The sequence below is a fragment of the Crocuta crocuta genome, unplaced genomic scaffold (genome assembly GCF_008692635.1).
Source record: "Crocuta crocuta isolate KB4526 unplaced genomic scaffold, BGI_CrCroc_1.0 scaffold445, whole genome shotgun sequence".
In the NCBI taxonomy this organism is placed as follows: domain Eukaryota; kingdom Metazoa; phylum Chordata; class Mammalia; order Carnivora; family Hyaenidae; genus Crocuta; species Crocuta crocuta.
In genome coordinates, this window is record NW_027530847.1 from 3,225,093 (window position 1) to 3,246,643 (window position 21,551).

At 49.0% G+C, this 21,551-nt stretch overlaps 1 protein-coding gene across 1 annotated transcript in view; it reads right to left on the bottom strand.

The window, feature by feature from the left end:
- Positions 1-1,123: 1,123 nt before the first annotated feature.
- The window catches only part of HCK (HCK proto-oncogene, Src family tyrosine kinase), a 44,951-nt gene continuing 24,523 nt past the window's right edge, over positions 1,124-21,551 (bottom strand). The window contains exons 6-13 of the mRNA XM_077769344.1: positions 18,617-18,720; positions 15,583-15,732; positions 14,901-15,053; positions 13,266-13,445; positions 12,183-12,259; positions 6,249-6,402; positions 5,184-5,315; positions 1,124-1,653 (exon numbers count right to left, since the gene is read on the bottom strand). Coding sequence (XP_077625470.1) covers positions 1,451-1,653; positions 5,184-5,315; positions 6,249-6,402; positions 12,183-12,259; positions 13,266-13,445; positions 14,901-15,053; positions 15,583-15,732; positions 18,617-18,720 — 1,153 coding nt within the window. The 3' untranslated portion in view covers positions 1,124-1,450. The remainder of the gene's footprint in view (positions 1,654-5,183; positions 5,316-6,248; positions 6,403-12,182; positions 12,260-13,265; positions 13,446-14,900; positions 15,054-15,582; positions 15,733-18,616; positions 18,721-21,551) is intronic.

Here is a 21,551-nt window from a genome sequence, read left to right on the forward strand (position 1 = left end):
AATTCAGTATAGAGCTCCAGGGGACCCTGGAAAGTGTTGTGAAGTAACTATCAGGGGATGCAATAATATAGAAAGGTGCCATTGGCTCCCCATCTCACTGTCCACCTCTTCCCATTGTTCCCCTTATAACCAAAGGTAATATCAGGCACTTTCAACTGAGACAACATGCAGGAAGGGCCCATTGATCATTGTCTTCTCTACTTCCTTCCTACCTCTCCCTCCCCTCGACTGAGAGCTTCCCACACAAGGTACCAGATACTTCTCAGCAAGCACATCTCCAGACCCTGGTATTCCTACAATGATGGATATCATCTTAACAACCACGATGGCTGGTCGGCCATGGGAAATGCCCAGGCTTCAGACAGCCCTGCAGCCCTCAGGGAGACCCAGACTAACCAGCTTAAGTATCAATGTGTCTTGGCAGGGAAGTCAGGGCCCCGGTCATGAAAAATCATTCCTATCATCTTGACAAATTCAGCTCTTTGGAGACAATAACCCATCCAGTATCCCAGTGTCAATGCGATTGGCAGAATAATGCCCCTCTTCCCTGCCCAAGAAGTCCCTGTCTTAATCCCCGGATCCTGTGAAATGATGCCTTACGTGGCAAAAGGGGCTTTGCAGATATGATTAAGGATCTTGAAAGGGAAAAGTTCGTCCTTAGCAGCCCGATGTACTAACAGGTATCCCTACATGTGAAAGAGGGAGGCAGGAGCCGGTCAGAGAAGATGTGATGATGAGCTGTTCAGAGTGGAAGAGAAGTACAAGTCAGGGAATGTGTCAGTTTCTAGAAGCCGGAAAAGACGAGGAAATGAGTTCTCCCCTAGAGGCTCCAAAAGGCACGTAGCCCTGCCAAACCCACTTCAGACATCTGACCTCTGGAGCTGTAAGATAATGAATTTGTGTTTTCAGCCACCAAGTTTGTGGTCATTTGTTGCAGAAGCCATAGGAAACTAGCACAGCCAGCGACTATTGTGAGGGCAGTCAGAAAACCTGGAGCCTCGGACCCCACTTCTCTTCAGACGGCTGGTCTTTGGAAGGGTCCTTGCCCCTTTCTGACTTATCATCCGGCAAAAAGGCAAATAGATATTCAGGAACCTGTAGCATGAGACAAGCTGGCAGGAAAGCCTTTAGCATTCGTATCTTTTATTTAAATATTTATTTCATGATTTTTTAAAGTTTCCCATCCAAACCACAGCTGTAACCGGAATCCAGCTGTCCCAGGCACTAGAAGAAATATCAGCTTGGGCTCTCCTGAGGATGACAGATTGGAGATGGCTAGAGTCAAAAAGAGACTGTCCAGTTCAGCCCCCCCGCTTGGCAGATGAGGCACTGTGGCTGGGAGGAGGGTGGGTGTCCAGGAGTGGGAGGGGCAAGCAGGCGCCAGGCAGAGGGCACGGGACCCACCACTTGGGCATCAGCTGGGTACCTGGCCTTGCCCGGGTCCCACCCATCATGGCTGCTGTTGGTACTGGCTCTCGGTGGCCGTGTAGAAGTCATCCAGCACGCTCTGGATATATTCGAAGGTGGGCCGCTCCTCGGGGCGGTTCTTCCAGCAGCGCGTCATGATGCTGTAGAGTCCCTCTGGGCAGTTCTCGGGTCGAGGCATCCGGTATCCATGCTCCAGTGCCCGGATCACCTCAGGGTTTGACATCCCTGAGAAGGAGCCATGGAGTGAAAAAGGGAGGGACTGCAACAGGGAACCCAGGGGTGGCAGACGCTGTTGCCTTCCCAGTAGCCATCACTTCTTACCTCCCCTGGGAGCTGAGCCTCTCCCACTGTGAAAGCCAGGTAACCCTTCCCCAGACTCCCCTGCAGTTAGGGCAGGGACATGGCACCCAGTTTTGGCCAATGGGAGCTGAGGGGCATTCTCTCGGGAGACTGCCAGGAAAGGTGTTCCTCCCTGATGAGAAAAGAGGCCTTGGAAGATACACCCCTCCGTTTCCTTCAACACGAAGACACATGACCCTTGGAGCTGCAGTAGCTGCACAGGGAACACAATCACAGGGAAGCTAACCCAGAGTCCCGAGTGCTGTTGAGCACCTGAACCAGCCAGTCACCAACACCAGGCTCCTCATCATGGGGACTAATGACTTGCCTATTGTTTCTGCCACTCTTAGTTATTTTGTTACTTACGGCCCAATGTGTCCTAATGGATTCAGGTTCCATAACCCATTGCCTGGTTTTTACTGGTGTACTCTCAGGAAAAATCAGGCAGCCTGTCCCTATGTCACTCTGTGAGTGGGACCATTTCCTTGTTCAATTGAAGGTTATGTGGGATATCCTTAAGAATCTTCCACATGTCTATGATCTCCAATTTTATATTACCACCCTGGAGCACCAAACTCATATACCCAAGTGCTTCTTTGAACATCTTTACTTAGATGTTTCAAGTCACCTCAAATTTACAGGGCTAAACCAGAACTCTTGAATTCCTACCCCTAGACCATCATCTACCCAGCTGCTCAACTAAAACCAAGAGGATCAACCTGGCTTCTCCTCTCTCTCTCTCTCTCCTTCCATATCAGCAAGTCACATTTTCCTTCTTTTGAAATGTAGTAGCAACCCATCAACTTTTGTCTGTCTCCACTGCCTCTCCCTGTCCCCACTGCTGAAGAGTGGACCCCAATCCAATCTCCATGCTGAACCAAAGCATCACTTAAAGATGGAAATCAGATGAAGCCACTTCCCTGCTCCAAACCCTCCAATGGCTCCCATACACTTAGACTAACACCCACAGTCCACACTCTTCACCATGACCACAGGCCCTCCCTGATCTGGCCTCTGCCAACTTTATCCTTCACCATCTGCTCCCATTCCTTGTCTCTAGCTCCCAGGCTTCCTTGCTTTTCTTCAGGCACACCTCTGGATCTAAGAGCTAGCAAGCAATGCCTGCTACCTGGACTCTTTTCTCTAGCTCCTCATTGAACTGTCTTTCAGCTCAAATATGACCTGCTCTGACAGGTGCTGGGGAACCCATGTCACTCCCTCTCACAGGTGCCCTATGTCACTCCCTCTCATTTTCTCTTCAGCAGTGATCTCCAGCTGTCCATTTTGTATGTGCTCTTTCGGGTTAGGATGTGCTCCTTATGACCAGAGACCTCATCTCTCACTGTGTCCCCAGTGTCTGACAATAGTAGGTATTTGATCAAAGGTGATGAATGAACCAAGTGTCTACATCTTTTATCTCTAATCTTTTAAAAAAATGTTTTTGCAAGCAGGGGAGGGGCAGAGAGAGGGGGACAAAGCATCTGAAGCGGGCTCTGTGCTGACAGCAACGAGCCCGATGTGGGGCTTAAACTCACAGACTGCGAGATCATGACCAGAGCCAATGTCAGAAGCTCAACAGACTGAGCCACCCAGGTGCCCCCTTCAATATATTTTTAAAGAAATTTAATTTTTAAAAAATTAATTTTTTTTTTTAATTTTAAGAATCCCAAGCAGACTGCACTGTCAGCACAGACCCCAATGCGGGGCTCGAGCTCACATTCCTGGGACCATGACTTAACCAAAAGCAAGAGTCAGATGCTTAACTGACTGAATCATCCAGCTGCCCTCATTTCTTTAAATTTTTTTTAACGTTTTATTTAGTTTTGAGAGAGAGAGAGAGACAGTGAGCAGGGGAGGGTCAAAGAGAGAAGGAGTCACAGAATCTGAAGACAGGCTCCAGGCTCTGAGCTAGCTGTCAGCACAGAGCCCGACACAGGGCTTGAACCCACGAACCGTGAGATCATGACCTGAGCTGAAGTCGGACGCTCAACTGACTGAGCCACCCAGGTGCCCCAGCTGCCCTTATTTCTAATCTTCGTAACCACTTCTGCAAGGTTGCTGTTGTTACCTATATTTTTAAAAAGTGAGGACACTAGGGTAGAAGTGAAGTGAATTTCTCAAAGTCACCAATGCCAAGTGGTGTTGATGGGGTAAGATTCAAATTCAGGATGGTTTATATACAAAGTCAGGGACCCTTTATATCTACCTTTCCCCTTCTCCCCAGTGTTCTGGCTACAGATACATCAAGACACATCCCGACCAAAAAGGAACAGAAAATGACATTATTTACTGAGTCTTGGGCAATCGACATGTTGGGTATATCTTTGTACCTATGTGGTCTACTCAGCATAGGGTGCTGCCCATAGGCATTGGGGATACAGTCATCCATTCAACAAATAGTTATTAAGTATCCACTATGTGCCTAGCACAGAGGTGAGCAGTGCAGATATATTAGTGAGGAATACAGATGTGTTTTCTGGCCTCATGGAGGTCAGTGTCTGGTGGAGAAAATTTTTTTAAAAATCTCTTTTTAATGTTTATTTATTTTCGAGAGACAGAGCATGAACTGGGTAGGGGCAGAGGTAGGGATACACAGAATCCGGAGCAGGCTCCAGGCTCTGAGCCGTCAACATGGAGCCCGACATGGGGCTCAAACCCACGACCATGAGATCGTGATGCTCAAAAATAAATAAACATTAAAAAAATGCAGATTCCTGGCTATCCCTCCAGAGATTGTGATCCAGTAACTATAAGTAGTGTCTGGATATGCATTAAAAAAGGTGTGGGGCACCTGGGTGGCTCAGTTGGTTGGGTATCTGACTTCAGCCTGGGTCGTGGTCTCACCATTCAGGAGTTGGAGCCCTGCGTCCGGCTCTGTGCTGATAGCTCAGAGCCTGGAGCCTGTTTTGGATTCTGTCTCTCCTCTTCTCTCTCTGCCCCTCCCCCACTTGCACTCTCAAAAGAAAAAACATTTTTAAAAAAGGTGGGTGTGTATTTTTTTAAGTTTATTTATTTTGAAAGAGAGAGAGAGAGAGAGAGAAAGCATGAGCAGGGGAGGGGCAAAGAGAGAGAATCCCAAGCAGCCTCTGCACTGCAGGGCTCAAACTCAAGAACCGTGGATCATGACCTGAGCCAAAATCGAGTCGGTTGCTGAACTGATGGAGCCACTCAGGCGCCCCTGGGTGTGTATTTTGGAGTCAAATGGCCAGAACCTTGTGCCTGCTTGGATGTAGCAAGGGGTGAGAGAAAAGGAAGGACTAAGGAAGCCCCCAGATTTTCAGGTTAAGAAATTGGGAGGATGGTGGTACCTTTAACCGAGATGGGACAGGTGAAGGGAGGTTGGGGGGTCAAGGATCAAGATCTCTGACTGAATGGACACACTGACAAATGCCGCAAGCTGCTGCCCCCTTCCCTACCTGGGTAAGGGATCCGGCCATAGGTGACGATCTCCATCAGCAGAATACCAAAGGACCAGACGTCTGACTTGATGGTAAAAGAGCCAAAGTTGATGGCTTCAGGAGCTGTCCACTTTATGGGGAACTTGGCCCCTGTGGGGTTGGACACAGCAGAGTCAGGGAGAGGCTGGGAAGAGTTGGGGCTGGGTGTGAGCTAGGGAACGGGGCAGGGGCATGGCTGCTATCTGCCCCTCCGTCCCACCTCCACAGAAGCAAGGGATATCTATCCTGAGGACACATATCTAGAGTGGAGAGGGTCTGGGGGTGGCAGGGGAGCTGACACTCTGGGCCACCTCACTGATTCAGCTGATACCCCATTGAACTATAGCTTCCAAAGAGGGGGGTCCTTGAGGCCTCGTATAAATGGAATCATACAATATGCCATCCTTGTGTCTGGCTTCTTTCACTTAACACAATGTTTTGAAAGTTTATCCACAGTTAGCAGGTTATCAGGACTTCATTCTTTTTTTTTGTGGCTGATATATTCCTTTCTGTGGATAATATTCTGTTGTTACTTCCACTTTCTGGCTGTTAGGAACAATGTTGCTATTCATATGCAAGTTTGCCTGTTTCTGAATTTTAAATAAATGAAGCCATCCTGCAACTACTTTGTTTTTTTTTGGGGGGGGGGGTCTCTTTCATTTCAATATTGTATCTGTGAGAGTCAACAATTTTGTTGCATGCAGCACAGGTTTGGAATTTTTTATCGCTGCATAACATTATATTACATGAATGGATCACACCTTATATATCCATTCTACTATTTATGGACATTTGGGTTTTTCCCAGTTTTCGTCTATTACACATAAAGTCGCTCTCACCCTTAACTCCAACATGCACTTGGCTAGCGCAATCTAAAAATGATCAAAGTCACTGGGTGCGATCATAGGCCAGGACCCTCTATCCAGAAGGGCTCCACCAAGCATAATGATAACAGAGCTACTGTTAGGATAGAGTCATGTCTCAACTCTCAGCACTCACAATGCATCCGGGTGGGCCCCACAGTCCCTGAGCGGCGCTCCCTACCTTCCCGGGCGGTGTATTCATTGTCCTCGATGACACGCGCCAGGCCAAAGTCGGCAATCTTGCATACCAGGGACGCAGAGACCAGGATGTTGGCGGCTCGGAGGTCTCGGTGAATGTAGTTCCTCTTCTCGATGAAGGCCATGCCTTCTGCAATCTCCACCCAAAACAGAGACACCTTCATCCTCACAAGTGGCCCAGCCCAAGGTGGGTCCCACCCCAAAACACAAGAGGAGTGTCCAAGTTTGAGAAAACGGGGAAATGCATGCACCCAGCTTCCCCTTTGTTATGGAAGGGTCCTGAGCTCAGGCTGGCATTCCTCCACCGTCATGTCCAGGCTGGAGGGAATCTCAGGGGTTCTCTTTGAGGGCTTTCTCTAGGGTTCCCAAGCTTCCAGAGACTACTTTGAGGAAAAAGCAATGGTATTTCCCCAGAACCTACACACACACACACACACACACACACACACACACACACCCCAGGATACTGGGGTACTTTCATCCCCAACCCTCTTTCTGGAGACAACCTAGGATAATGTCATATTCTGCTGTGTCTCTTGTACCATCTTCATCCTCAAGCTTGGGTAGGGAAAATTCATTTATTCATTCAACAAACATCTACCGAGTGTCTCCCAGGTGTCAGACGGATTACCTGAACAGGTGNAAGACTACTTTGAGGAAAAAGCAATGGTATTATTTCCCCAGAACCTACACACACACACACACACACACACACACACCCCAGGATACTGGGGTACTTTCATCCCCAACCCTCTTTCTGGAGACAACCTAGGATAATGTCATATTCTGCTGTGTCTCTTGTACCATCTTCATCCTCAAGCTTGGGTAGGGAAAATTCATTTATTCATTCAACAAACATCTACCGAGTGTCTCCCAGGTGTCAGACGGATTACCTGAACAGGTGCTGAGGCAGGCAAGGCCCCTGCAGGTGATGGTAAGTGCCATATAGGATAGAGCAGAGTAGCAGGGCATGAAGTGTAGAGGGATGTTCTGAATTGGGTGGTCAGGGAAGGCTGCTTTGAGGACGTGAAGTTTTAGCAAAGATCTGAGCGGTGATACTAAGTGTGTCAAAAGCATTCCTGGCAGCGAGGACAACATATGCAAAGACCCAGAGGGAGGAATGAGTTTGGGTGTTCATGGAACAGGGGGCTGAGTGGTAGTTGAGAGGGAGGCGGCAGATTGTGAAGAATCTTCTAGGTTTGGAGAGGAGGTTGGATTGTATTCTGCGTGCAATGGGGGATGGTAGAAGGACTGGAGCAAGAGTGTGACATGGTCTGATATATATTTTAATGCCATAATGGCTGCTGAATGAATAATAGACTATATGGAAGATTCTTTTTTTTAAGTTTTTAAAAAAGTTAGTTAAGTCATTTCTACATGGGGCTTGAACTCATGACATGGAGATCAAGAGTTGCATGCTTTTCCAACTAGCCAGCCAGGTGCCCCTAGATGGAGGATTCTTATTCACAATGAATGTGTCCCTGGAAGCCTCCGACAGAAAGGTGGGATTTTTTTCCTCAGAGACATTTTTCACTTACAAGGGTTTGTGCATTTAACTCTCGTAAAAAGATTTATAATTAACTCCCAGACACCCAGAAAACAGCACTTATAATTTACAAACTGGACTTTGAGCTCCTTGAGCCAGGTTTTATTACAATATCTTTATATGTTTTATAGAGGGAGGACAAACTTATTCCAGATCATACCCCCCAGGAAAATTCTGAATGCCAGATTCAAACCAGTCTGTGGATTTCCAATACGTGTGGCCCATGTTGCCTCTAATTACTGCAGAACTCCAGTGCTCGGGAGGATTGCAGCTGGGTGCAATCTGGTGAGATTTTGGGGTGGGGTGGTAAGACAGACCAAACCAAAACACAAGCCTGGCAAGACAGACCAAACCAAAACACAAGCCTACTCAAGGTCAGAGGCAAGAGGGTGGCACACTTGCAGGAAGTGGCCAGCAGGGGGAGCCCATGGCTACCGGAACTGAGGTGTGAGGCTTCAAGCTTTCCAACAAGAACTTGAGACTCTGCTTTTGTTTGGAATCACAGGCTACGGGTGAGATGAGACAAGGTCTTGCAGAGACAAGGTCAAGGGGAGGGGGATATTTATCAGGAATCCTTAGACAACAGAATAGTTAACAAGGGCTATTGTGTTCATGGCAAACATCGTAGCTTATTCATTTGTTGTAAAATGACACGTAAACTGAAATCATATTTACTCTGTGCTTTGGGGGAGGCACGATTGCTATCAGCCATATTTCACAGGCAAGAAAGGTGAATTCTAGAGAAATAAGTAACTGATCCAAGTGGAGACCAGGATTGGAACCCCAAAAGCCCAGCTCAGAGTCTGTGCACTAACCTATGACTCTACCTGCATTTTTGGCCTTGGATTTGGCAGAACAGGCACTAACGCTACTAGTTACCATTTTTTAGTACCCACAGGCAGACATTCATGTTTTTGGTTTTCACATATGCTCAGTGGCGCAGGTGGGATTAACCCAATTTGCAAGATAGTAGAGGTTAATGGAGTTGGACCAGCTCAGCCTGAGGCCCACAGCTCTGTGATCTCAAGCAAGCTACTTCACTCCTCTGTGCCTTCCTTTTCTTCTCTGCAAAGTGAGGACAATAATAGAGCCTGCTTCTGAGGGTTCGTGTGAGGGTCAATCCTCTAAGCCTACATCAAGGGTTTACAACAGTGTCTGGCACATAAGTACTCACTTTAATCGTGGCTATTCATACTCCCTGTTGAGGAAAGTGGCGTTCAGAGAGGTTAAGCAACTTGCTCAAAGCTACACAGGCAGAGCTGGGATCAGTACTAAAACCCTGCGTGACGCCTAAGCCCATGTACTTACACTGCATTGCTTCTCAAGGGTTTGTCACCTGAGTGAATAATGGAGAGGTTCCCTGGGCTCAGAGTTGGTCTCAGAACTAGGAGTCGCTGAGGTGGTGAGATTTCCTGAGCACCAAGCCAGGCTGCCTGGTTGTTGAGCATTAAAACTTGGGTTTGCTTCTGAGAGCTCTCAGGGAACCCACAGAATTAGAGCTGGAAGGGTCTGTAGGGCCATTCCGGCTCTGGACTCTTGAATCTGAATCCTACTGTACCTCAAGGTTGTCTTGGGGGTGAGGGAACAAAGCAAAGGGCACTCTCTTCAATCAGAGCTGCTCTGTTTTAAAATATTCAGCTTCTGGGACACCTGGATGGCTCAGGCGGTTGAACATCTTGACTTTGGCTCAGGTCATGATCTCACGGTTCATGAGTTTGAGCCCTGGGTCAGGCTCTGTGCTGACAGCTCAGAGCCTGGACCCTGCTTCAGATTCTGTGTCTCCCTCTCTCTTTGCCCCTCCCCCATTCAGGCTCACGTGCACGTGCGCGCGCGCTCTCTCTCTCAAAAATAAAAACCTTTTTTTTCTCTCAAAAATAAAAACCTTTTTAAAAATTAAAAAAATATGGGGCGCCTGGGTGGCTTAGTCGGTTAAGCGTCCGACTTTCGCTCAGGTCATGATCTCGCGGTNAAAGCACAGATGTGGTCTAATTCCCTTGTTTGACAGATGAAGATACTGAGGTTCATAGTAGATCTGAGGCCTGGTAGGCCAGTTGGTGACAGGACTGGGGCATCTTCTACTGCACAATCTGCCTCTCTAGGACTGGAGGTAAAGACACGTCCTCAGGTTGTCTCCTTCCTGTCCTCAGACCCTCTGCTCCTGGACACACAAGGGCCTCTTTCCCTCCTTTGGTTTCTGTTTCCCCATCTATGAAGCAGGAAGACTGCCTTCTGCCCAGCCTGACTCTCCCCCAGCAAGATTACTGCCAGTTTGATGGTTATAATTTAGTAATAGGCCAGACTATTGTTTCCCTAGGGATGGGCCCATTAAAGTGAAAATACCAGGCCTTGATCTCCATGTGCCTCTGGCATTCCAGGCTCCAAAATTTAAAGGCTTTATTGGGGGCGCCTTGGTGGCTCAGTCGGTTAAATGTCCAACTTCCGCTCAGGTCACAATCTCAATATACGTGACTTTGAGCCCTACGTCGAGCTCTGTGCTGACAGCTCAGAGCCTGGATCCTGCTTGGGATTCTGTGTCTCCCAAGCTCTCTGCCCTTCCCCCACTCACATTCTGTCTATCAAAAATAAATAAATTTAGAAAAAAATTTAAAGTCTCTTTTTTATACCTCTGGACATTCTCCCCTCCCTCTCCCCCGGGATTTTCATACTCAAATGAGTTCCACCTTAGACATCTCCAGAGGGCACAGCCCTAGGCCCTAGGCACATCTCACTTAACAGCCCCCAGGCTGCAAACCACACCCCTTTCATGTTGAGAGTCCCAAGTACCAACTGACCAGGCCCAGCTCTTTTGTTTTTCCCTCATGGGCCTTGGCACAGGCTATTTCTCCTCTCTAGAATGCCCTTCTCTCTCCATTTCACCTGCCTAATTTCCACTCACCCTTCAGGGTTCAGCCTAGAAGCCTCTTCCTCTGGGAAGTCCTCTTGGGTTGCTCCCGGACCACGCTAAATGCTCTACCCATGTGCTCCCACAGCATCCCTTTCCTCCTGTTGTCCCACAGAAAGGGGAGGGTGACAGAGGACAGAAGTGAAAAGCACTCAGACGGGGGGTAAGAAGAGCTGCAAAGAGTATAGGGAAGATGATAAAGAAATAGGGATTTTAGCAAGTGTTTCTGGGGTCTGTGCACATTATTTGTGTTGCTAGACACTGCTTTCTTTTGACGCTGAGCCAGGATCACCGGGAGGAGAGCAATACTCTCCATTTCATTCACCGCCATACCCCCCCCAAATCAACACAGTGATTTAGGCAAACTACTTACTTAACCTCACTGGGCCTCTGTTTCTTCATCTCTCCTTAACTTCTCTATGCCTTAATTTCCTATTCTGTAAAATGGGATAACAATTACCTGTCTGTGGCCAGACTATTACAGTGGTGGCCCCCAATGGACTATGCCTCTTGGGACTCAAGCCTCCCACACTGACTCTGGACTGGGCTGTGGGCCATACTTTGGCCAATGAAACAGTAGCAAGCCTAACGGGAGCAGAGGATTCCTAAGGCCTTGCACGCATAGCTAGGGCCCTTGGAATACTCCCTCTTGGAACCGAGCCATCATGCTGTAAAGAAGCTCTGGCTGGACTACCGAGTGATGAAGGGCCACGGGAGAGACACCCCAGAGAATGAGCCGCCATGTTGGCCCTTCTAGCCCCAGGCAAGTTCTCCGCAGAGTGCTGAGTGACCTTTGTTTCGCCATGTGGAGCAGAAGAAGCACCCAACCCACCCTAGCCAAGCCACCAAATCACAAGAAATAATACATTGTTGTTAATTCAAGATACTAAGCTTAGGAGTAGTCTGTCCATAAGAACAGATCATAAAAATCCCACTCTCTAAGGTTGATGTGAGGACTAGATGAACTAGTACCTACAAGACACATGTTGACCCTTGAACCACATGGGGGTTAGGGGCACCAACCCCCGCACAGTCAGAAATCCACATATAACTTCTGGCTCCCCCAAAACCTAACTACTAACAGCCAACTACTGACGGGAAGCCTTACCGATAACACAAACAACTGGTTAATGCGTGTTCTGTATGTTGTATGTATTTATATCCTGTATTCTCACAATAAAGTAAGCTCGAGAAGAGAAATGTTATTAAGGAAACCATAAGAAAAAGAACATACGTTTACGGTACTGTACTCTATAAAAAAGAATCCGCCTATAAGTGCACCTGCCCCAGTTCAAACCTTGTTTGAGGCTCAGCTGTACAGTTGAACAGCTAGTACCCAGAACTCAATACAACTTAGTTATTATTGCTGCTATTATTATAAGTGTGTCCAATAATAACGTGTTACATAAATCATTGAATCCCTGTCCTCCCTCCCCCTCCCCCCCCCAACTTCCCCATTAGACTCTCACCTGGGCTGAGAAGTCGATGAGCTTTGGCAATGGCTGCTTGCTGCCCTCTACACTTTTCAGGAAGTCCAGCAGGCTTCCTGTGGGGGAGGGGAAGCAACGGTACTGAGCTCACCGTTTTGGTATAGGTCAAAGCTGTTGATAGTGATGGATTTAAATAAAAATATTTACTTGCCACCCTTGCGTTTGAGAAATAGAATGTGGGTGTTTTTAAAAACACCTCTGTGGCTCTGGTATTTCTTTTGGCAGAGAGAGAGGTTTCTGAGCCTGGCTGACCAGGGCCCTGGTTTTATGGTGCCGTCCTAATGGTGTATTTAGAAAATGAAATGCGGTTTCAGGTTTCAAAATCACACTGAATGAGGTTGCGTGAGATGTTGCTGTTTATCGAGAAATGGGCAAGGATTGAAAATGGTTGTGGAAGGATAGCCTTAAAAAAAAAAAAACAATAAAAAAAATCCCAGGGCACCTGGGTGGCTCAGTCGGTTGAGCGTCTGACTTCAGCTCAGATCATGATCACCGCTGGTGGGTTCGAGCCCTGCGTCAGTCTCTGAGCTGTCAGCACAGCTGAGCCTGCTTTGGATTCTATGTCTCCCTCTCTCTCTCTCTGTTCCTCCTCCTCTCGCACTCTCTCTCTCAAAAATGAAAAAATGTTAAAAAAAATTTTTTTTTAAATCCCTGAGAAATCACTGGCCGGCAGGGTGTGGGCAGCCAGGAACAAGTGCTTGGCCAACTCTTTGCCAGAGCATTGGTCCACACAGGGGGTGGCTGGTGAGGCAGGGAGCTGTCCCCAGCCTGCAAGTGAACCCGTAAGCCTCTTCTACCATTACCCCGCGCAGGGCTCTGGCCACACTCCCCTTTCCTGTAGCTCCATGAGCTCCCCGTCCCCTGGATCCCCTTAATGACTTTACCCCATGAACCAGGAGGGCTGGGCCACTGCCTGTGAAGGCCCAAGTACTCAAGTTCAAGAAGAGCTCCTGGCCAGACTGAGGGCATCTTGAGGGCAAGAACCATGTCAGAGTCACCTCTGAGTCCATCACCGACTAGTATGAGCCACAGCCTGCATCCCCAGCCCCCAGAGTGCAGCACCTTTGGCCATGAACTCCGTGATGATGTATATGGGCTCCTGGGTGACCACTGCATACAGCTTCACCAGCTTATCATGCCGCAGAGTCTTCATCAGGTTGGCCTCCGCCAGGAAGGCCTCCACAGACATGCTCCCTGGCTTCATCATCTTCACGGCTACCTTGGTGTGCTTGTTGTAGGTGGCTGGAGCCAGAGAGGGAACAGGAAAGGTGGTCAGAGCCCCCTGCTCTTTCCCCACAGCTCTGGAAGGCCCAGCTGCAAACTTGCCCCCTCCAGAAAGCCTGCTTATCCCAGGGAAAGGCTTTGGCCTCAGAAAGATGAGGGTTTGAAGGCTGGTTCACCGTGTCCTAGCTGGGTGTCCTTGGGCAAGTCACTTAACCTCTCTGAGCTGTGGTTTCCTCATCTGCCAAGTGGAAATGGTCAGCACTGCCTTTGAAGGGCTATTGTCAGGATTAACGAATAACCTCAAAACAACATTCAGTTGTTACTTGCACACACATGTGCACACACGCACACACACACACCCCTTTTGCTTTGACACACACTCATATACACACACTATCTTTGCTTAAAATGCTTTAATCTTAACACTGCTCTCAAAATAAACACCAGTCTCATCATGGTCCACAGGCCCTGCATGACTTGGCCTAGCCCACTTTGCACACCTCCTCATCCACCAACCCCCCCCTTCCTTTTTGTGCGCCAATCAGCCTGCATATCCATCAGCCTCTCGAACTTCCCACCACATATCAATCAGCCAACTCCCCTTCCCACCACAGGGACTCAACCCACCACACCCCTGCTTCATCTTGTTGATCTTGTAAATCTCATAATGACTTGTGTTTCCATTTTTGCCTTGGCTGCCAGGAAGCTTGAATCCATATCTGAGGTCCTCCTGTGGTGAGAGTCTAAGGCCTTACATACTAGTTTTGATTTTCTAACCTTATCACCCAAATCCATTTTACATTCTGCTCTATACCTTCTCTGCCACATTCTCTTACTCGGCAGGGTTTTAAGAAATGTAGTTGAAATACATGAATTGAAACTTAATTTTTCTGGCTGAATTGTTTGCATCTTGGTAAGTCATCTTCATGCCCATTTGGAGCATGGAGGAGTGCACCAGGCACTAGCCAGGCATGGGAGCCACCCCACATTCTGCAGAGAAGGCACTGCTGTCCTCAAGTTATTAGGGGCAAGACAGCATGCCTTTTGGGTTCCCCACAAATGCCCTCGCATGGCACTGGGCACATGACGGGTGCTCGAACAGCCTGTTCATCGGTTGGCAACACTGGACTTACCCGAAAATCTCCAAACTACCTTTCCCCACTTTGTCGTCATCCTAGGAGGCCTCTGCATACCTCCACCCCCAGACCGGTGGGCTGTCCCGGCTCCACACAAGGGAGCAGATTCCTCATCCAAGACTCCCCCTTCCCAGAAGGAAGATTTGGACCCCAACAAGCCTGGCCTCAAAGGCAAATCAGTGTTTGCATAGCCGGACAATGTGGCTGCTGTCAAAGGCATTACTCCTTTATGGTAACTATTCAAATCTCCCCGTAGGCCCCAGTGGCACCCCCACTTTGCTTCCGTCTGTTCCTGCGAGCAATGCCCTCCCTTTGCCCTCTGGCCCTGGATTCTTACCCCTCCAGACTTCCCCAAACTGCCCGGCTCCAAGTCTCTCCTCTAGCTTGAGTAATTCCCGCGGGATCTCCCAGGCATCCTTCTCCCATGGCTTCTGGGGCTTGGAGGACACGCAGGGCACCGTCAGCTTCTGGCAGAGGCCATCACTCCCCTCTGGAACAGAGCCCTTGGTTAGTGGAGGGCAGCCAGCTAGAGGCTTCTCCCCAGAGGCCTCCCTGCCTGGTCCTCTGCCTGTGGCCAATGTTCCAATGGGCTGCTACCATCACGGACATTCCCAAGATGCCACCTTGACCCTCCTCCTCAACAAGCCTGAGACTTCAGGAGAATCAAAGCAACTACTGGGCGGGGCGCCTCGGTGGCTCAGTCAGTTAGGCATCTGACTTCGGCTCAGGTCATGATCTTGTGGCTTGTAAGTTCAAGCTGTGAGTCAGGCTCTGTGCTGACAGCTCGGAGCCTAGAGCTTCCTTCAGAGTCTGTATCTCCCTCTCTCTGATCCTCCCCTCCTCATGCTCTGTCTCTCTCTCAAAAATAAAATAAACATTAAAAAAAATTCAAACCAACTATTTGTCTGGGGAGGGCCAGGCAGAGCTCAGCAGGCCATAGAGACTACAGTGCACCCTTCACCAGGATTCTTGGGAGACGAGTGCACCCTGGTTGGGATGCGGCCCCGGGCAGGACTCACTCTTATAGTGAGCCACCAGCTCCTGCAGGGTGCTGAAGGTGCTCCGTGGAGAGATGTAGAAGCCCCCACTGTCCAGGGTCCGGATCTTGTAATGTTTCACCGTGTCCCCCTGCTGGGGGTCGTAGTCTCGCACCGACAAAGAGTAGCTTCCTGTGTTGGGCAGAGAGACATCCTTCAGGAGTGGGGTCTCAGAGCCTTGCCACCTCGTGTTAACACTCTGACACCCCCTTCTGATACCCTCGCAAGGCCACCGCTGACACCGTGTGGGCACCTGGGCCATGGAGTACGGGGTAAGAGCGGGCTGTGGAGTCAGGCTGTCTGGGTTCTTGTCCAGCCTCCTCCATGTCCAGCAAAGATGCCCCGAACAAGTGCTATGTCACCGCTCCATGCCTCAGCTGCCTCATCTGTAAACTGGGATTGGTCATCATACTGCCCTGCCTCATCCCTTTGCCTGAGGATTCAGTAATGCCAGGGCGCCTGGGTGGCTCAGTCAGTTAAGCAACTTTGGCCCAGGTCATGATCTCACGGGTTTGTGGGTTCGAGTCTGGCATCGGGCTCTGTGCTGACAGCTCAGAGCCTGGAGCTGCTTCAGATCCTAGGTCTCCCTCTCTCTCTGCCCCTCCCCACTTGCGCTCTGTCTCTCTCAGACAGACAGAAAGAAAGAAAGAAAGAAAGAAAGAAAGAAAGAAAGAAAGAAAAGAAGTAATGCTGTATAGCACTCAGGATACGAACACTCAGTAAATGTTGGCTCTCATCTGTCTGTCTGTCTGTCTATCACGTATCACAAAAACCAAGACACCACATTACATTGGTAAACAGGTTACTCAGAAACAAACAAAAAAATCCAGCAGCAACAAAATGCAATCTGATTATTGAAATGTAAGCATTAAATATTGTGGGAGGCTGAATAACAGCCCGCAGATGTCTATGTCCTAATGGCTGGAACCTATGACTTTGTGAGCTTATATAGTAAAGGGACTTGGAGGGTGTGACATTCAGGATCTGGAGATGGGACATTGTTGGGGACTGTCCACGCGGGCCTGATGAAATCAGGAGGGTCCTTATAAGAGGAGGTGGGATGGTCAAAGTCAATGGTACGACATCTGAAGGTGGAAACACAAGGTTGGAGAGATGTGAGAGAAGGGGCCATGAGCCAAGGAACGTGGGTGGCCTCCAGAAGCTGACAAAAACAAGGACTCAGATTACTTCCTGAAGTCTCTAGAAAGAACCAGCCCAGCGGACACCCAGACTTGAGGCCAGTGAGACTGATTTCAGACTTCTGACCTCTAGACCTGTAAGATAATAAATTGATCTTGTTTTAAGCCATAAAGCTTGTGGTAATTTGTGACAGCAGGAATAGAACCTGATGTGCATGACCTCACATAGACCAGAAACACACAAGTCTTTCAGTCCATGACCACACTTCTGCCATTTGCAAGCTGCGTGTCCTTGGGCATGCTATTAGCCTCTCTGTCTCTCAATTTGCTCCGTCACAGTAGCACCACATCTCGGGATCTTGAGGGGGTTTTAAGTGTTGCATGAATAACCAGTGACCACATATGCCAGCCACCGTCCTAAGAACTTTGTCCAAATAATATAGATAAATATGAATAACAGCCACTACAATGATTTGTGATTATATGAACATAATGAATCATATTATTTATTATAATGAATGAATAACCCATTCATTCATTTACAGCACTCATATGATAGTGCTATAAAACCTGGGTTTTGAGAGGCAAGGAGACAAGTCCAGGCAGGTGCAGTAACTCACTTGTAGCCATGTAGCTGGTAAGTGGCAGAGCCAGGATTCAAACCCAGGCCGCTGGCTCTGGGCCCCACTCATTGCCACTCTGCCCAGCCAAGGTGAGGCTGGCTTGGCAGATGCTAGATGGGGTGGAGCACGATCCCAGACACGGCAGGATGGGCTTCAGGGCACTCGTGCTATCACCTCTATTAAATTGGCTAACTTGGCCCCTATGCCCCTACCTCTGGAGAGCGGTGAGAGGGAGCCAGGCTCACCCCGCTGCCCTGCAGGTCTGGAGTTGTTTCTTTGGCTTCTCGGCCCCTGTCTGCAGAATGCGCCAGCTCAACCAATCCCCCCGCTGCCCTGAGAGCAGCTGGAGAGGAGAAGCTGGGGACTGCATAGAGCTTTGCCTTTTTGTCCTATTTCTCTTGGCCCTGGGCTTGAAGGGGGCTTGTTGGGCAGGAGAAAATAAAGCCCCAATATTCACGGGCCTGAGACACTGTACGTAGCATTAACCTACCATGTTCGGGCTTGGCCGAGTCAGGCATCTAGCGGTAGAGTAGAGGGCCACACAGACACCTTTGTTGGATATCCCCAAACCTGTTTGCTCAGGGTACAGTGGGTCACACTTTCTACAGTTTACTTGATTACTTTGAACCAGCTTCGAGTCTAAACATACCAGTAAACACGCTTCCATGTGTGAAGCCTGAAATCACGAGACTCCTTTACATTCCTTCCTTTGGGAAAGTTAGCCTCAATTGATGCCAGTGTGAGTGTCGTGATGTCTGGGGGCACTGCTCTAGCTTCCCGTGCACCAGCCCTATAGAAAACCACCCTCACCGCCCAGGTACTTCAGGGAGCAAGCAGGTCGCCAACATCAAAAACATCAAGAGCCAGTTTAAGCAGAGTCTCAGAGGAGTCTGGCCAGTAGCTCTTGCTGCGCCCTGGTCTACCCCTTCCTTCTGGAAGGAGGGGCAATCGGGTTTGTGGGCAAGATAGTCTATGATGGGTATTTTAAGTAATACAAGCTAGTAAAGATGAAGCTTCAACAGAATATATTTTTTAAGGGTCCGCAACCCCTGGGCTGACTTCCAGGGACCCCGCCTAGAACTATAGAAGCTAAGAAGACCCAATCCAGGCTCCAGCAAAGGGCAGGAGAAAACCTGGCAGTCTGGTGGGCTGGGCGAGTTACCCTGCAGAGTTGCATTTGCAGAGGGAGCAGGCGTGGCCAGTCACGCCGGGGGCACCCCCACAGGGCGCGTGGGAGGGGGAGGGCCGTGTCACCTTTGGTGGTCTCGCTGTCCCGGATCATGAAGGAGCCCAGCATGTTGCCCGGGGCCAGGAGTTGGCGCTCTGCATCCTTCCGGCTGATGCCCTTGAAGAACCACCTGGTGGAAAGGGGTGGGAGCCTTGTGTGAACCTCAGGGTAGGCAGTCCTGTCCCGCCTCTACAGGGCACCAGGAGACCAAGCGCCTGGCTTCCTGCAGCGTTGATTTTCCAACAAGATTCTTTTGGGAAAAATCACCATTCTTTTGGAATCAAAACAGACATTTTACTGGGAGTGAATCCAGTTTGCTGAGATAGAAACTTAGGCAATTTGGGGAGCTTTCTTTAAGAAAAATCATACCAAAAGAAAGAGCTCCCTCTCCAAAAAGCTATAAAAAAACAAAAAACAAAAAAGAAAAAAAACTTTTTTAAAGGAAAAAGAGTACAGCATTACAAATACAAATGCCCATGGGTCATTCGAATGCCACCCAGTGTTAGGGCTTCGGTGATGGACAGGAAGACGGAATGGTAAGATTACAACAGTCTTAGCCAACTCTCGTTAAAATCCTGCTTTTGCAAATTTCACAAGGACACATGACCATCCGTTCAGGGTCTCAGAGGTCCGTGTGAGTGGGGACCTGAGATTTGTATACTTCACAGCGTATCCTCTCCTGTGTGTGTAAAGTTGAATGTAAAGTCTGCATGAGGGGCACCTGGGTGGCTCAGTTGGTTAAACAGCCAACTCTTGATCTCGTCTCAGATCATGGTCTCGCGGTTAATAAGTGTGAGCCGCAGAGCAGGCTCTGCGTTGATGGCGTGGAACCTGCTTGGGATTCTTTCTCTCCCTCTCTCTCTGCCCCTTGCCAGCTCGTGTGCTCTCTCTCTCTCTCTCAAAAATAAATGACATTAAAAAAATAAATTCAGCATGAATTTTAAAGCTAAAATGTGAGATTTCAAATAATTTCATACTTGGGACCATATTCTTGGATCTTTTAATTTGCCTTCCAGAAAGTTTGGGATATTGAATGGGAAAGCCCAAGCAGCAGTCAAATCCATTCCTACCCTCAGCAGGGTGAGGAGTGGCTCGGGTGCTATTATGGAAAGAGTCCCAGACCCAAGGTCAACTGGCCTTAGACCTGCCACCAACATGCTGTGTGACTTTGAGCAAATCACTTTCCCTCTCTGGGCCTCTTTTTCCTCTGCATCAACTGGGGGAGAAAGACTGCTAATATTCATTGAGTTCTTGTTATCCACCCAACAACTGCATGGAATTTTGGCCCTTATGATCCCCATTTTATGGATGAGGAAGCTGAGGAACAGAGAGAGATCAAGTTACTTGCCTGGGGTCATCCAGCTGGGAAGTGGCAGAGGTAGGATTCAAACCCAGGCAGGCTAACTCTGGAGCCAAGCTCTTAATCACCCCTAGACACTCCCCACTCGCCTTTTTTGCTTTCCTTTTGTGAAGTGAGTCGTGCCATGGTGAAATATTCAAGCAATGTAACAGGGTAGAAGGTAAGACCTGTCTCCCTGGCAGTCCCCCCTCCCCCACTCCCCGAAGTTATCCCAGCGATCTTGCATGAGGAAGAAATGACATATACAAGGAGAGTCACTATAGCATGAGACTGGAGGCAGTTTCAATGACCACTGACAGCGGGGTCGTAGGGGGTCCACAGGATGGACCCTGCAGCTATAACAGGAAGGATCCTCCAGGTGCTGCAGGGAAGATCCGAACAAAAGGTGCAGAACAACACGTGTAGTACCTTCCACTTGTGTAAAACAAAGGGATGTGTATGTATTTTCTTGCACAAGCAGCTGGGAAGGCTCATAAGAAAACTGGTGGCTTCTGGGGCGCCTGGGTGGCTCAGTCAGTTAAGCGAACGATTTTGGCTCAGGTCATGATCTCACGGTTGGTGGGTTTGAGCCCCGGGTCGGGCTCTGTGCTGACAGCTCAGAGCCTGGAGCCTGCTTCGAATTCTGTGTCTCCCTCTCTCTCTGACCCTCCCCTGCTCGTACTGTCTCTCTCTCTCTCTCTCTCTCTCTCTCTCAGAAATAAATAAAACATTAAAGAAATTTTTTTTTAAACTAGTTACTTCTGGGGAGGGGAAGTGGCTGGCTGGGGACAAGGTGGAAGGGAGACTTCACTCTCTTCTGTCCTTCCCCACCATTTGCATTTTGAAACATTTAAAGCATTGTTTATTTCAAGTCGGGAGAGGAAGTAAGATCCCCGGCCCATCTGCTTCCCAATGCCCATGACTGCCCTTCCCGAAAGGCACCCTTTGTTAGCAGTTTCTGGACGCAGATACAAGAACTCTGCAAGACTGCTGTGTCCATTTAGGTCAGTGGTTCTCAAGGTGAGAGCCTGGACAGCAGGCTCAGCCTCACCTGAGAACGTGTCGGAGAGGCCAAGTTCTGAAGCAGAAACTAGCATTTTAACCAGCCCTCCCGGTGATGGCGGTGCACTCAAGTTTGAGAACCACCATTTTGGTTATCCCTCTCACTTGCAAACGATAACCCATCGTGCACGCTGTCTGCACCCTGCCTTTTCCACTTGGCAAGTCTGTTGACCTTGAGGAGTGCCACCGGCCATGCCTCCTCCAAGGCTGCTGGGAGGTGTGGTACAGGGATTCGCTGAGTGTTCAGATCTTGGAGTCCGGGAGCAGAGCATTGGACGTGCCAAGAGAAAGCCTAGAAGGGGGAAGAAGGAAAGGGGGTGGGGGAGCGGGGTGGTCCAGGGCAGAAGATTCCACGGTAGGAGAGGGGTCTTCCTCACCGCCTCGAGAAGGGAAACTTCACAAGGCAAAGAGGTTTCATGCGCACTAAGAAGCATGTGACTTTAAGATGGGGAAAAAAAGGCCAAATATTTTCATTTTTTACAGGTCAGCATTTCAAACCGTCAACACCGTCTAGCCAGAGGGAGGAGGCAGAGGAGATAAAACCGTAGGGACTGCCATTT